The 17,284-nt window shown below is 36.3% G+C and overlaps 2 protein-coding genes across 2 annotated transcripts in view; both read left to right on the forward strand.

Moving 5' to 3' along the window:
* The window catches only part of LOC128170467 (complement C1q-like protein 4), a 290,459-nt gene that overhangs the window by 105,977 nt on the left and 167,198 nt on the right, over positions 1–17,284 (forward strand). The window lies entirely within an intron of this gene.
* LOC128170453 (uncharacterized) lies at positions 1,290–14,997 on the forward strand. The gene is made up of 2 exons (XM_052836222.1): positions 1,290–1,931; positions 9,546–14,997. The coding sequence occupies exons 1-2, from the start codon at positions 1,575–1,577 to the stop codon at positions 14,307–14,309; spliced, it is 5,121 nt and encodes a 1,706-aa protein (XP_052692182.1). The 5' UTR covers positions 1,290–1,574; the 3' UTR covers positions 14,310–14,997.

Here is a 17,284-nt window from a genome sequence, read left to right on the forward strand (position 1 = left end):
GTATCTCAAAATAATAAAATTGCAAGTAGACCTAATTTTATTTTTTGTTCCTCATTAATCCAAATTTTAATGTGACGATTATTTTTTAAAATAATTTCATCCAATGTCAACGCGGGGTCATATGCCAAGAAAACGTGAAACTAAACAAAATTTACCATAATATTTATATATGCATACCAGTAAAATGACGGAAAAACCATGGAGATCTCAACGCATATCTCTCGCGATCACATAATATTATGTTTGATGGGAATAAATTTCTTTCGTACATGTTTTTGACATGTAACAACAACTAACAAATCATATTTCAGTAATCTCATATATATGTGCATATATTTGTCTTTATGTCACATATCTGTCATAACAAATATGATGGCTGTTTTTGTAAATTGCACACAGAGTTCATTGCACATGCATGTTTGCTTGTATTTGATCGTGGCTAAGCCTGTAGTTGTCTGGGTTGTTTTATGATTGGTGAAATCTATCATATTTCATATTAATAATGGTCAATATTTTGTCAATTTGTGAACAGTGTTTCTGGTTGTGCAGAAATTTCAAGCACAAGTTATTAATAACTCATTTCGAACACCACCTAAAGTCCTTCTTCAAACGACATTGTACTTCACATCCCGAACTCCCCATATTTCTTATAAATCAAAAAATCAAAACATTTGCAAATAAAATTTCTACCTGTGTACGTATATAATACTGATTTTTTGTTGTATTTTTGCTTTTATCATTGCAGTACGTCAAGTCAATAATATTATCTTCGTATAGGTCACAAAGCCAGGTCAATAGTTTACGCTGGCGGTCATCAGTGTAGATATCTTTATGATTCCTATCATATGACACTATAAAATTACCATACATATTTTTTTTAACAAACCAGCAGCTAAAGATTTGAATATCATTAACTGAAGATGACCACATGCATGAAACGTACGATGTACATAGTTCACTTACTACTGAGCGAAATACCATTACGAAGACCTCATGCCTATTTGGTAATGTTGACTTACAACTGACAGAATTAAATGCATGAAGTACATGACAGTTCGCGTGTGCAGTCTTACACTGCCTCGTGCGGTGCTGGTACATGTAATATATATAGTGATGACCGTTAGTGCGTCACTCAGCCTTGTAGCGGTCACGCTTAACGGACCACAGTCACAGTCACGCTTCAGTGGCCACAGTCCAGCGTCACGCGTCGGGGAACACCAAACGATTGACTTACTCGGGGTTTTATTACACATAAAACAATCATCAACGTAAATGATATTTTTGCAATCAATCACTCTGACCAACAGCCCCGCGCTGAGAGGACATGGAGACGGTCTGCAGGATCTGGATCGACTGAACACTTTTTTCTTTTTCGGCTCCAGGAAAAGCCGACATGGCGGAATTACTGATACCCGGAATTTCTTCGGATTAATCCGGATTGTAGCAGGACATTGACTGCCATGTAAAAGAGTCCATTTCTGCAAACTTCTGTATTTTTGTGATCATATTTTCCCACTTTTTCTAATAATTTTTATTTTTCAAACGACAAAAAGCGCTCATTTTTTTCAACACAGATGGCCAAGAATTTTGGAGTTGAGTGTTTTCCAAGGAATTACTGTGTTACTTTTACTTTGTGTGCTGTGATTGTAGTGCTGGCTATTTTATGTATACCTCAATCCGTGCACGGCAACCATGTGCCACAACCAGGCTCAAGAAACGCGAATCCAACCAGAGGAAGAAATATAAGACCGGAAGTTCGAACGACGCCACAGCGCAGGCGTGGCTCTCCTCAGCAACAAGCACCATCTCGTGCTGCATCTAGTAGCAGGAGATTTTCTGTGCAACAAAATGCACGTGCTGCAACACAACAGAGAGCATCTGCATCTAGACGAACTAATCAGCGAGGGGAGCCTAGCTCCCGGACAAGACAGGTGGGTATAAGGGGTACAATTAGGGGGTAAATGAATTATCCTCTGTTTCATACTACAATACATACACTTGAAATCAATATACGGAAACAATCCAGGATTTATCTTTAGTGAGTGCCCAACTGTCACCCGAATGAAAATGTATATTTTTACTGGGTTTATAAAAGAAAAACTCGGACGGCTCTAATCCATAAGGAAATTATCATAGCACCTCTTACATGCTTTAATTAAACAAAGTTTTCAACAAATTATATCATCCAGAATCTTTTCTGGGATTCGCTTTGCAGAATCCTCTTACATTATTTTTTAATGTTAACCTATTACCGTTATACATGTATATTGATGCCTGAAGCGATATATGGGGCAATTTCAAAATAGAACTCTTTGACTTACAATCTAATGAATGAATGTGTTTGCACATCAATTTATTTATGAAAATCAAAATACCAAGCAAAGTGTAATGGAAACAGGAACCAGGAACAAACAAGTTTATATACGTCTATATATATACAATGTAGTCTTTTATTTTCGTTCTATTTTTCAAATATTAATAACTAAAGATCAATGCATTTTCTGTAATTTAATTCTCTACTGATGACAATTTTGCTTTTTAAACTAAAATGTTCATTCGAACGCGCCTCTTTGTTTTCTTTCCCCTTATCAAAAGCATTGTACGGCCGATATAAGAAGTTAAAACAAAGACGAATTTCTATTTGATTTTTCTAACTTTTGTCGAAGTGATTTTCACGGAGCGGAAATTTTCCATGTCTTCGTGTTGTCAACCCAATAATAAACAATGTCGATGTTTGCAAACTTTCAAAGTAAAGTCTGTTTAGCATGATGTACCCGTTAATTCAAATATTTTACAAAACTCTTTAATCTCGACCTGTAATTAAAGTTCAAAAGAAACAGTTGTTGTTTTTGTTTTGCGAGTTCATCGACTACCTTGAAGGATTCTTCTCTCTTGATTAATGACCGGCATACATTGTTTCTGACACAAGCTTTTAGACTTTAATTCATGTCCCTTAATAAATTTGTCAGAGGGGAGACAATTCTGGCCCTCTGTAACGTTTTATAGCCCCTAGAAAGGCTTTTAATGTAAATGTATCTTAAGTATGGATACTGCCCTTAAACCGACGGTTTGACGAGAAATGTTTACCTTGAAAGCTGGACCAGGAGATTTTACCACAATAATGTTCACCATAGATAGACACTCGCCGTGACATGAGTGGCAAATACCTTAATATACATATTTTTAGCTCAAGATGTAGCATGTCAACCCACCGAAATATGCAAACACAACAGCCTTCATATTCAAACTCAGTTTCAAAACATTGCAATATTTGAAACTCCTCTTTCATTTTGCAGACTTAACATAATTTGTACATTTAGTAAAGCATGAATGTTCAACTTGTCTGGAATGATAAATTTTTATCATTGTAGCGCAATGTATTTCTCGACGCAGACGATCAATCAATTATGTAATGAACAATACTTGCATCGTAAGAATAGTCAACTTGACATATCAACACGTACTTGTAATTTTCTCTGGAAACGTCTGAAATAAAATTGTATTAATTTTTCATTGTGGTATTAGACAGGGATAACCGTTAAGGCCTTGTTCGTTAATGATAAAGCGTTACGTATCCCAGAATCAAGATATACAGATGCATAATTTTTCATCAACAATTTTTTGTCATGCACGTGGAATTCTACACGCTAAACGCACATTCTCGTGCGTACTTCATATTCCTAAACAACACACAAGGTCCATGTAAAAGTAAAGATTTTATCTGCATTCTATCACCTCCTATTGCTGTTTTATCTTTTTATAAGTAATCCTAGCCGTACACAATAATGAAAGGCGACACGTTGATGTCTTTTATACTGATTCCGCATGGTCATGGCTGTACGCTGCTAGTATTCATTATGCTAGAAAGATCAGTAGCCATAACAATAATGCATATATTGAGCGCTCTGTATTGAACTCATACCTGCAGTATGAACATCTGGGCCAAGCATCTGATTTTTTTCAAGTTTTGATATATGGTTAAAGATAAGTGAAAGATGTTTTATAAAAGCATACATATACATTTATTTTTTTTTACCCTATAAATTGTAGATTTCAAATTTTATATTTATATATTGTAAATACTATACTGTATTTAGCACTTGTTAATAATCGATGTTCAACACACACACAAAACATAATAAAAATGGGGAGGGGGTTCCTTTTATATATATATTTTTTTTTGCTTTGATAATATTTATTTTTTTTTAGAAAAAAAGCACGGGCAAAATAAAAATTGTATCAGAGAACGTTAGTTAAACTCTGATAATGCAGGAAAGAGAACGGAGACATTGTTTATAGCCATAACAGTCAGTGATGGGAAAGGGGGGGGGGGGGGGTTATCTGCGCGAATCCAGAAGAATTTCCCACAGGGATCCGAGGGACAGTTGTGTTTGGCAGGGGGGGGGGGGGATTCTGAGGCCATTTTTGGTAAATTAACTGTAAATTTAATAAACTTAATTTTTTCAGGGGGAGGGGTTCCGGACCCCTAACCTTTCCTTTAGATTCGTGGATGGGGTAAAAAAAAATCCTTACTCATACACAACACACAAGTCATTAGACAATACTGCGCGCGCATAACTCGGTCGTGTTAATATTTTTTATTTGTTACAGATTGGTCGGTCAGATTATCACTTCCTGGTGTTAATTACCCGCAATACACCGTTAACCAGTATTACATGTTAATGTAAACCGAGAAAAAGTGCACTTTCGTTTGATGTGCATGTAGTTTAAAATACCTCCCCTCTTTATATTTACGCTCACATATTAAGAGGTGCTTACTTCTATAGGTCCATGGTCAAAAACAGAAGCCCGGCTTTACCATATAAAGCAGAACACCATGTGATTAGTCAGGGGATCTTCGTGGACAAAAAACTCAATAACTGTTACTCATTAATTATAACCCTGTCAAATATCTAATAATACTGTCGCTTTTTGTTTTATATGCATTGTGTAAGATAAATGATTTCTTTATAAAGTGACTTTGTACACGGGAGAAAACTTACGTATATTGTATAAAAGTTCAGTGTGACGGGGAAGGGGTGGGGTGGGGGTCAAACGAGCCTCCCACAATCAGCTATTTTGGTCCACAGTTTATTTTTATTTTAAATTATTAAATAGAGCAGTAATCAAACGGAGTATTATATTATTGCCAGGAATACGTGATCAAAATAAATAGAAATATTTACATTCGGTGTATATTCAAAGTTTTCAGTTTCCAACGGAAGACCTTATTGTTTTCGAACTGTTTCTTCTTACTATTTTCTCACAAATTTGTGCACACAATTCCTCAAACTCTATTCGGCCGATTTCAACTATTTTTACAGATGATTGCAAGTCGTCATAATTCTAGTCTCACTATGTTTGCATTAGAAATCTGTGACGCTCAAATTTTCAATAACACACGTCAAACTGATCACGGCGTATGAGAACAAGTATTAACAGGCGTTTTAAATAGATTTATTATTGTACGATGAAATTTGTTATGTACTTTTTAAAATCAAGTTATATCATATCTATTCGGTTTCAAAAAAGTGTTTCCCGGTAAAGTTTCTGGCTGTATATTTTTAGCCGCAACAGCGTACTAAATAACATATTTTATGGCTGTTCCATTTATTAATCATATCTATGACAAAGAGTGTATAAAATGGCTTTAAAGCGTCGATACACAAATATTTCATATACAAATTAACATCAAAATAAATATAGATATAACGACTGAATGCTTGTTTTTTGATATCGCCAAACGTTAACGCGCAGTATTTAATTTTGGACCGACAATATTCAGTGCTTGATTAAATGGATTTTTAAAAAAATGCGTACACCAAAATATCTTCAACAAAACAAGGAAATGTGGCCTTAGTTTTCATACCATTTTGCTTATCAAATATTTAATTATTAATCTATTTATTTATTTATCCATCTATTCATTTATTTTTTAATTCATTTATTTATTTGATATTTATTTGTTTCTTAATTTATTTTTCTACATGTATTTTCACATCTTTGAATATGAAATGTTTTAAATTTGATAATTAAGTAGTGCATATTTATTTATAATGAGTTTATTTTATTTATTTATCAACTAATTTAAAGTACTTATATACCTTTCATTGTCCTTCAATATTTCTTTTCTTGTTTTAGGCATATTTGTTGGTTTTCATATTATATTATGCTATAAGTATACACATAAAGGTATAAAGCGATACACACAAATTACTTGCACTGATCACCTCTTTTCGTTATTTAGCCCGCCCGACGATGCTTGCCATAAATCTTGACGATGTCGTGATTTATTGGGTGTTACGACTAATCGACGCAATGGTACAAATGTCACTAGTGTGCGCAGCACTGCATTCCGTGAAAAGAATACTGACCAACACGCTAGAAACACTGAGTGGTCACAAATAAATGTAAATCAACATGGTCATATTATATATACATGTATATATTATGGCAATATTTGCAAATCTATTTTCGTCAAAATATAGCGCGGTTTGCCAAGCCTGCTTTTAATTGAAGAATTGCACCATGGTACTTTTTCCACTCTATCATAAAACACAAAAAACTTGAACCGAGACAACCGATGTTTCCTCTAAAAACATTTTAATATGTTTTTCGACAATAAAAATATTTTTGTTATGCATTACGAATCGAGGACCAAATGTTCCGGAAATATTGGTTTCTTTTTACAGCCACAAAGGGTGGTTGACCCTCATGCAGTTTTTACAAAACGCATTACAATGCACTGCAAAACATACAAAGATGCTTTCAAAGTAAAATGTTATATTTGAATTCCATAATTATTACATACTTAAAGTTTTAGACTGAAAAACGTAATGCCCATCTATCGAATGCCTGTGATATGGAAGACTAAAAAAGAAAAGCAAAAGTATATTATATATTGATTTACATGAATAAAACGATTCCTTTATTCTCTCTCTCTCTCTCTCTCTCTCTCTCTCTCTCTCTCTCTCTCTCTGCTAATTCCTTTCTTTTTTACATATTATTTTTTTAATTTATAAAATTTCAATTTTTTTCCATGTGTGTAAGGGGGAAGGGGATATTGAACATGAAAATTAAGACAAATTTAAACTGTTGATATTACGTTAAATGTCAATATAAACTTATTTATATGCTTCACGATTAATTTCCTTGAGTGATAAGCATTATTGATGACTATAGAAACTGTTATTGTCCCAAATAGCTTCCTTATTGCAACATTCCAATTAAATCCCACTCACTGCAAAAAGCTCTGATGATTTATTATGACTCAATCTTTAGTGACAACAATGATTACATTGCATTATAAGAGAAACGTACAGGTATAATTAATGGAGCCGTTCCACATCATTCTACAACGTATCCTAACCCCCCCCCCCCCACACACACACACACACACGCACAACCCACGCCTTGGACCTTCAAACTTCTACATGTACTACATGTTGCGGTTGTTAACTTCATCCCTATACAATAAAACATAAGCTATTTAGCTTTAAAATTTGAGAGAACCAGAAATAATTTTGCTCCATGGCGCAAATTTATAGAAGTTTATAACTTATATGACACAAAGAAGTTCACAAGTGATTTCTTTACTTGTTTTTTTCTTATGAAATACCGAGAATTCGATATTTTTAAATGCATTATTATTTTTTTTTTTTTAACTAAAAATTGAAGAACGTTTGACCATCTATTTTTAATATATATGAAACTTTTTTCTTCAGTAAAAAGTAGATTTAAGCTTTTTTAGATTTAAGAAAAATCATATCTGTAAATGTAAAGTAGATCTACGTTGTTGACCACCCAAACACGTTATTTTCTTGTCTCTTCTGATTTCTTTTTTTTTTCCTGACTGACCACAAATTTGGAGTGCGCGTGCGTGCGTGCGACCGCTTAAAGCACCACCGCATCCGCTGCCCCCAAAGTAAGAGTGATTACATTTATGAGGATAACTAATACTGTGGTCACAGTTAGTGGGTCAGCTCGATATATAGAGCAATTTCTGGTTATTATGGACACCAAATAACGAGTGCGGTTTTCTGCGTCACGCGGTTCGGAATGTTGCGCGGTGTATTCTCGCTGCTTTATAATTGTCCAATCGTTTAAAATCTTATGATCAAATAGATATATTATATTTATTTTTCCCAGTGTCTTTGTCCGAGATAAAACTACGAATCGATTTTGTAATGTATAGTTCAATACATTTCATCAATGACTATTTTCATATTCAATCGAAAAATTGCTGAAAATTATGTTAATATAATTAAGAAGAATTAATCTTTGAATATTGTGAGGTGACCAAATATGATCGGGCGAGAAAAAATTATCATAAAGCCCTTCGGACTTTAGATTTGATCACTAGACTTAAAAATCTCGACAAGCACTCATAAACTGGACGTATATTTTATCAACTTGTCAAAACAAATTTCAGAATATATAAAGGATCAAAGCGTATATAGATACATGTTTTATCGCACGACAATATGACAAAAGCTGGCGAATTTATGAACCATTTAAAGAAGATATTAACTTATTAGAGATTTCTATTCTGGTGTATAAAGTGTGAGGTACTGTAGAAAGGGTTATATGTTTTCTGATCCTTGGATTTTTCCGCATTTCTTTATTTTCAAAAGGTGTCGGCCCGTTTTGAATTTTTCCATACACAGTTAGAAATATATACTCTGTATATTTACATTTTCCAGTGTCTTTGCCTGTGATAACACTACGTATCGATTTTGTACTATATAACCCAAAATACAAATGACGCCAAATTGAGGCGCCAGCGGGGTTTGTTTATTTATATTTAAATGTTTAATCGTACGATGGCTTAAATTATATAAATATAAGTAATAAGGAATCATTCTTTGAATATTATGAGGTGATAATTTCGGTCGAGGCGTGATCAGATCTATCATAAATTGGATTTGATCACGCCCCGACCAAAATTATCACCTCATAATACTCAAAGAATGATTCCTTATTCCTATTCTAATTAACACGGTTATTTAAAAATGGGTTGAATTTGCCTGATGAAAGGGGAGAAAGGTGCGAAAATAAAACGGGTGAATATTTCCCTATTTTCAAAGGTTAAATTTTTAATTCTCATCTGGTGTAATTCAATAATTTCTTAATGCTAATTTCTAACATTTTTGATTAGATTCATAGTTTTGTCTTCTTTATATCATATAATAAATGCATTTAACTACATAAGTTTAAAGGGGGTGAACGGAATGGCTATTGTTAGACTTAATACCGTCTTTTACCGGTTTATTCATCTCCCTTAAAAGAAGAATTTTGTATAAAGACACAGGAAAAGTTCCAAATTTCAAAGCTAAAATATAAAAAAGGTGTTTTACGAAATAATACAATCTATAACATATGTATCTAAAAATAAAAGTTAAATTTATTTGAAGCCGTAAGTTCTAATTAAAGTAACAATGTATCCTTGATGTAAAATTTACATAATCCTTAAAAATGATTCTCAAAATAATGAACACTAGAATGAATCATAATACGGAATTCTACAACGATAATATTTTTTGCAGGGTCAAAGATCAAGATCGTCATCACGTGACAGTAGAAGAACACTCAATGTACGCAACATCAGCAACAGAGTGTCCTCTAGAGGGCGCCTGCGTCCCGGAAGTGATACCAATGGACGCGTTCGACCAATGGAGAACGCGGATGCAAATAAACAGCTCAACAACCGAGGGAACCTTGACCTATTCCCTTCGTCAATCAATCAATTTATCAATAAACTAAAGGAAAGAATTCCAAATATTGGACTCGGGCTCGGTGTTCATATTCAAGATCCCGAGGGAAATTCACAACGATCAAGTTCGTCGACATCAAGGTCAAGGTCGCGAAGTTCTTCTCGATCCAGTTCCGGATCAGTCATGGACACCATTAGTCAACTTGGAAGTTTATTCAATAGAAGACGCAACTCTCCCCCTTCCAATCCATCCCCTTCTTCAACATCCTCACGATCAAACTCTCAGTCTTCTAATGATATTTCAGTGGGTTCAAATGTCAGAGGTCAGGGAACAATGGCAGACCAATGGCAACCACCATCACAGCCACCAAATCGTCCATCATCACAATTTTTGGCTTCCAACCAATTACCACCAGATAATGTTGTCGTTCAAAATGTGCAGGGTAACCCCGGTCTCTTTAACTCTGGTTTCCCGCAAGCACAACCAAATTCAATGAATACTGTGAATGTCAATCCAATTCCCCAACCAGTTGTACACCAACCACAGATGGTGCCACAACCTTCATTTGGGTTTCCGCAACAAAATGTTGTCCATCAACAGCCACCTACATTTTCACTCCAACAGCAACATCAGCAAATTCAGCATCATCAGCAACACCATCATCAACAGTTACAGCAGCAACAACAACATATTCAACAATTGCAACAGCTGCATCAGCAACAGCAACTGGTAAACAATCAAGTGAATTCATTCCGTTTAACGCCACCACAAGCACCAGTTCAAAGTATGATACCGCAACCGCAAATCTCACCAAACGTTGTTGTGCAACAAGCTCCTCAACAAATTCAATCATTCCTTGGTCAGCAGGTCATTTCACCCTTTCAGCAAAATCAACAACCATTCCAACTTAATGGTAATCAAAATATGTTGATGCAACAGCAAGCCATTCAGTCCAGTGGAACTATTGCTCAGCCGATGCAGGTCCCTATGACAAACACCAACACATTCCAATTGATTGGAAATCAGCAGAGTACGAATGTCAAAAGACCTGTTTTACCGACACCGGCACCAGTAATGACACAAGCTATTCAAACTAACGGACAAACAATTATCAACGGCGCTGGAAGACCTTTCCAGTCACCACAGTCTGTAATACAGATGTCCTTCAATCCTTCTCCGAGCCAATCCCAGACAATGAACGGGCAACAGAACCTTGGTTTATCTGCATCCCAAACACCAGGACAATTTGTGAATGCTCAAGGACAAATATTCAATCTCCAACCGTCCAGTCAAAACACATACCAGGTCATCAACGGACAGCTGGTGCCTGTGCAGCAGTCTTTCCAATTGTTTCCAACAGGTCAGACTGTTCCACCTGGAAGATCACAACAGCAAGCAATACCAAGCGGACAGGTTCAAATGTCAGCGTTCGAAACAAACTTAGGAAATGGAGTCCGAAGAGCCCAAAACCCACAGACACCGACAAGGGTTCCGTTTTCGTTTGGACTTTTTGCCAGCAAATCAGGACCAAGCGCGAAAATATCAAACCTAACATCCCAGGCCAAACAATTAGTAGAACACAATGCCCAGATTGAGATGCAGAATCAATTGCTTCAACAGTTATTGATTGAACAAGTTCTAAACAGTCATGGTGTGAACACAACAAGTCTCCCTCCTACTGCTAATCAGACTACCCCGTCCAACTCTTTCGCTATTCCCAGCAATACAAACATACAACCAGCCGCTGTTGCATTTAACTGGCGAGAGGGCACAGCTGTCAATAAATCAAACGATGGAATCAGGCGTGTGGTTCACGGTTCTCGGTCGCCGGGGGGAGTTAAAGTGATCAGCCTTCGCGCCGCTAATACCGTGAGCCCGTTCAATAGGTCAGCCGTCGGGGTCACTCTCTCACCGTCAGTAAGCAGAACTGTCAAAAACTCGTCTCCGGCTGCTGTTAGGATAGTCGCTAACAAATCTTACGTCGTTAAACCAACGTATGATCCTGAAGTTTTGCCTCAGTATAGAAATTCCAAGAACGCCACTTTGCGAAGTATGGATAGAACCGATAGGCTGAACACGACTGATATTCCTGAGGAGATTGAAATTAACGGAATGTCTCTAGATAGCCCTGCTGATCGAAACGGAGTTGGTACTCCTCATCCACTGGACAGTTATGTACACGGTGTACACGGTCACAATAACATGGGAACTCGTCCAGTCACACCTGCAACAGCTTTCGGAATGGGATATGGAACCCGAAAGAACGAATCATTGCATAAAATGGACAGGACAGATCGTCTTAACACTACGGACATTCCAGAGGAAATAGAAGTGAATGGACAATCATTGGACAGTCCCGCCGACAGAAACGGAATGAATATTCACCATCCTTTGGATTATTTGGTCCACGGTGTCTCTGCAAGTGGAGGAGCCGCCCAACACAATGTTCAGGCAAGCTACAATAGACCAGCACCACCGCCAGAGGAACCTGAGGAAATGTTCTTTACTGCTTCTCAGCCCGGATACATTGACACAACGATCGGACTTGGAACAAACGTGATGGACATGAAGCACTTCCGGGATCCGTCTTTATTTGACGCTGTGTCTCACCAAGCTTACGAATTAATGCACCACCTGCAGTTTTCGCTTTCAAGAATTCCCTCTAATGTACTTCATGGAATTCAGTACTGGATGCCGAACATTCCTTATGACGTGTTTATGTCCATCAAGAACTCTGCGCCTAGGTTTTACCAAGGTTTCCATGATTCGGTAGGTAATATTCCTATGTCAGTTGCGCAAGGTATCATTAACCTTGTAGACATGATTCGACATTCGTCTGCCAAAACGACGAAACCCGTGAAAACCGTGGCGTCCAAAATTGCTAAAGTCCTACATGATTCTTTCACGTCACCTAAACCTACAACAACTCAGAGTCTGTATGATTTCCGAATATTTGACATGATTCAGCTCACCACCACTCCGCCGATGCCGATAACCACACCATCTCCTGTGCGACATTCTGCAAAAACACTCGCGAAACTGATGAATCTGGTGAAACTTCTCGTTCATGAACCATCTACCACAACTACGACCGCTGCACCAACTTCACCCAATCCAATCACAGTAGCACCACAAACCAACACGACTACGCCTGTCTCTAATACCACAATGAACGCAAACACTAGTGCTCCTGTTTCTTCAAATACAAATGCTTTAAATTCAACGACAGAGGTTCTTGCAAACATCTCTGTGACGAAGGTTGATAAATCTCAGTCTGGGCAAACCAACATCGATAAAGTTTCTGTTACCGTAAATAAAAAAAAATCAGTGGTCTCCAAACCTTCTCCTGCAGGCAGTGTTGGACAAACACCACGAAAGACATTGCCCCCGAATCAAGCACAAAATTTACAGCAGCAACAACAAAAGAGACTGCCACCAACTCCGCCACAAAATGTGCATCGACAACAACAACAAAATAGATTGCCTCCGACTGCACCACACAATTCGCAACAACAACAACAAAATAGATTGCCTCCGACTCCACCACAAAATTCGCAACAGCAGCAACAAAATAACAGACAACAACAAGAAAGACAAGAACGAGAGCGACTTCAGAGGCAACAAATGGAAAGAGAAAGACAGGGATTCCAGAACCGACGTCTTCCACCGACGCCACCGCAAGGACAGCAAGAGATTCGACAATCATCAAACGCTGGTCCGGGGATCCGTCTACCTCCCACTCTCCCTCAGGACCAACCTCAGAACGAGGGTGGATTTCACCAAAATTTCGGTCATCAAAACACAGGAAATGCACGGCGAGGTGAAACGCATTTGAATCAAGTGGTGCAACCCCGGATTCAAAAACCTCCAAAACCAGCTCAGAGACCTCAGTCAACGTCGGAAAGAAGTCATCCCAATACTGTAAGAAAACATGGAATCTTTGAGATACAAAATCTCAAGCCAAATAATGTGCCCACACAGAATATTGGGAAGAATTCTAATTTAAATGGTAGGGGAATGAACTCTAAACCAAAATTAACAACAGATTATCCAACTCAAGTTCCCCCGAAACTCATTCCCGATAACAATAACTACCCCACACAGGTGCCTCCGAAAATCCATCATTTCGATAATAAAATAGGATTCCGTCACGAGAGAATAGCAACTCCGCCGGTTTATCAGCATCCACCGATAGTGACAGAGGCTTACAACACTCGACCCCATTATCAACAACCCTATCCCACAATGCCGTCCTATCAACCGCAGCCAATCACAACAACGGTTCCAAGTGTAATATCGACGGCGCCTTACTATGACAGTTTTCAACAACGTCCGCGTCAACACCAACAACAACAACAACAGCAGGTTGATTACTATCAGCCCAACGCTCAACAGAATTCCCCGGATTACAATTACCAGAATTCATTCTACGGTGATGGAGTAACAAACCCCACTGCAACAGAAGGGTTTGGCTTCAGTGCGCAAGCGCAGAATTCTAGACGCCAGCCAATCGAAAACACGATACAATACAAAGAATTTAGTAATGCTCATCGTAAAGGCTTCAGTATATCCGAAGTATTTGGTAAAAAGAAGTGATCACGCATGGAGAATGAACATATTGTTATTTTAGTTAGAGAAGCTCACGAAAAAAGAGTTTTCTGTTTAGTTTAATTTATTGAACTCGCGTGAGAGGGATAGAAGCGCTTTAAATTCTATCACGTGTGCTAAACAGAGATTGTGATTGGATGGGTAAAAACTTTAATATTCTGCGTTAGATCTACAGAAGAGCAATAAGTTGTGCAACGAGAAAATTTTAAAACTCACAAACAATTTAGCATGTACATAATTATTTTCTCTTCTTAAAATGTATATCCAACACACGAAAAAAGATACTATGAAAGTCTTTGGTTTAATTTCATTTTTGCTTAATTTCATTATCCCACATTCTCGTTATCAACTTACTAATTTCTTGCACTTTTTAAAAAAAACTCCCTCATGTCACAATATCAGACATTTCCATTTTGCCAATTTCTCGTATTTTTAAACAAACGAAATAGATCCTTTACAATCATCAAAATTAAGGCAATAGATGTACAAGTATACATCTTCAGTTAATGCAAAGAAACTGAAAATCTTACGGCAAGAAATGACAAGTTGAAATGTGATGATGACGTTTCTATTAGTTACCTAGATTTGTTATACTGCCTTTGTATGCCTGTAATTTATTATGCCAATTGTTTCTTGAAACTTTTATACAAGGATATATAAAGTATGTTTAACCAGAGAGAGAGGGAACCTTGTTTTTGATGTCTAAATATAGCAGCTATTATGCGTGGCGAAGGTTAGATATGAATTAGATGACAAAGCTGTTCCCCATAAAACTTTCACCTTCATTTCTCAAACGCTCCTGGAAAAGAAGCCCGCTCACCAGTTAAACTTCTACGGCTGGATGCGCACCTTTCTGTCTAGAACAAGAATGTCAACATAAATATTTACTTTTATTCCCTAACACTTGCTCCAACTGCCTACATTCCAAGGCCACGCCGATTCTGCATTCCTGTTTACCGCCTCGTACAATACAATTAAGTTCCTTGCCATTTTTTAAATCGATTACATTGCTTTGAAATTATCGGCGTTTATTTTGCTATATATTCATAAAAGTCAGTTTTACAATAAATCAAATTGTTTTTAATTATTCAATCATTTTATGCGTTATATAAGAGTTCTTGTCCGCTGGTGTATTTTTTTCTGTTGGCATAAGAACATCTGAGATAAAAAAAAATAACTTGTCAATGATACAATTCTGTACATTTAAGGGTGTATTCTGCTCATTCACGAAAAAAAACCTACATCAAACTTTTTAGATGCTTATGATTTTTTAAAAGTACTATTCCTAAGGAATAAATTGAAAACAAGAAAAGTGTATGTTCGTTTTCATTTAAGAGAGATCCGACCCCCAGAACATGGGCCAAAAATGGTGTATTGAAATTCTCATATAAATAGCAATTTGACCAGAAATTCCCTCTAATTTAGAAAATAAAAGCAGATTTCAGACATTTTCAGTTTTGCTTACTTAAAAACATCTCGGAGTTTATTTTTGGACAAATTTAAAACTGTGAAATAACTTTTTTTGATAAGTTATGCCCAAAAATGTGTGTTCCCCAAGTAAAATTGGAGCATGTTTTTCATTGCAAATATGGTAAATAAACCTAAGTTAGACAGGTTTCTAGAATTTAACTTTTTATGAAAGTATTTGTATACTTTCTTTACATATTATGGTTCCAACTGAAGGCATAAAAAGTGGGGGTTAGTGTGCATATAAGAAAAAAATATTGTTGGTTACATCCCCACCCCCTATTTCCATTGAAGCATTTTATGGTAACAAAATAAGCCATTTTTGCAGCAAAACATAGACTTTTATTCGCCAAAATTTTAAAACTGGTGAATTTATCTTCAATAACAAATGTAATTATGTAAAGTTAAGTATTTAAAGAATATATAGTAGACATACAACAAAATAAACTTTAAAATAATCATTAAAATAGTGCTTATAAACCATCTTCTGGGTGTGACCTTGACCTTGGTGTGAATAGCATGGAATGAGATAAGGTATTTCTTGCTAATTATATGTTCTAATTCATCAAAGTTTTTAAAATAATGTAATAATTATGAAATTAAAAATTCATTGGTATTTTTCTTTGAAAAAAATAGCAGCTAGATGCATAGATTTTGAATGACAGTGTTTTCTCAATGAATTCAAGCAATGACATGGAATGAAAAAACGGCAACTTCAAAATGGATTGATGTCTGATCAATAAGTTTTAACCAGTATATGCATTCTAGGTCAGAGCATATATTGATAGTTCATATACATACAATTACATGTATGATATATTCTAATAAACTGTTAGATTATATTGTAAATAAACACACATCAATATATGGTTGCATTACAATACTGTCTTGTCTATTGATATAAGAAGTTGCACGTTACTTCATCTGATCAGTTGAAAAACATTTGTTTTATGAAAATTCCCTAAATGACAAAACCATTCCATTCAGGTAGCTAGAATATAGACATAAATTGAACACTTTATAGCGATGAGTGATTCAAAATATACTATCAGTAGAATTTATCAATTTATCTTTATCTTTGGAGGGGGGGGGGGGTGTTGTGTTGTGTTACATCAAACAGTACATACATGTTCTGGAACTATTAACTAGTTCAGGTATAATGAAAATCAAAGGCAGTATATACACTTCTGATATAATGAACTTTAACTATCACTTCTGATATAATGGGCTTTAACTATCACTTGTAAAAGTATATCCAAAATGTTCAGCAAGCGAATGTACTGATCTTTGATGACTTTGTTACTCTTGGTCCACTTCCAAACTCTTTTGACAAAACTTGTTGTGTGCCCTCTTCCTCTACTAAATGCTATTAGAACTGCATAGTTCAAGTCACTGACAGCTATTTTTCTATCCATACACTAAGTGATTCTCTTCATTGACAAATGTTCATGTGAAAAAGTTGCACTTAGCAGAGAGAATGATGCCTTCTAACTGTT

Source organism: Crassostrea angulata, chromosome 2 (assembly GCF_025612915.1).
Source record: "Crassostrea angulata isolate pt1a10 chromosome 2, ASM2561291v2, whole genome shotgun sequence".
NCBI lineage: Eukaryota > Metazoa > Mollusca > Bivalvia > Ostreida > Ostreidae > Magallana > Magallana angulata.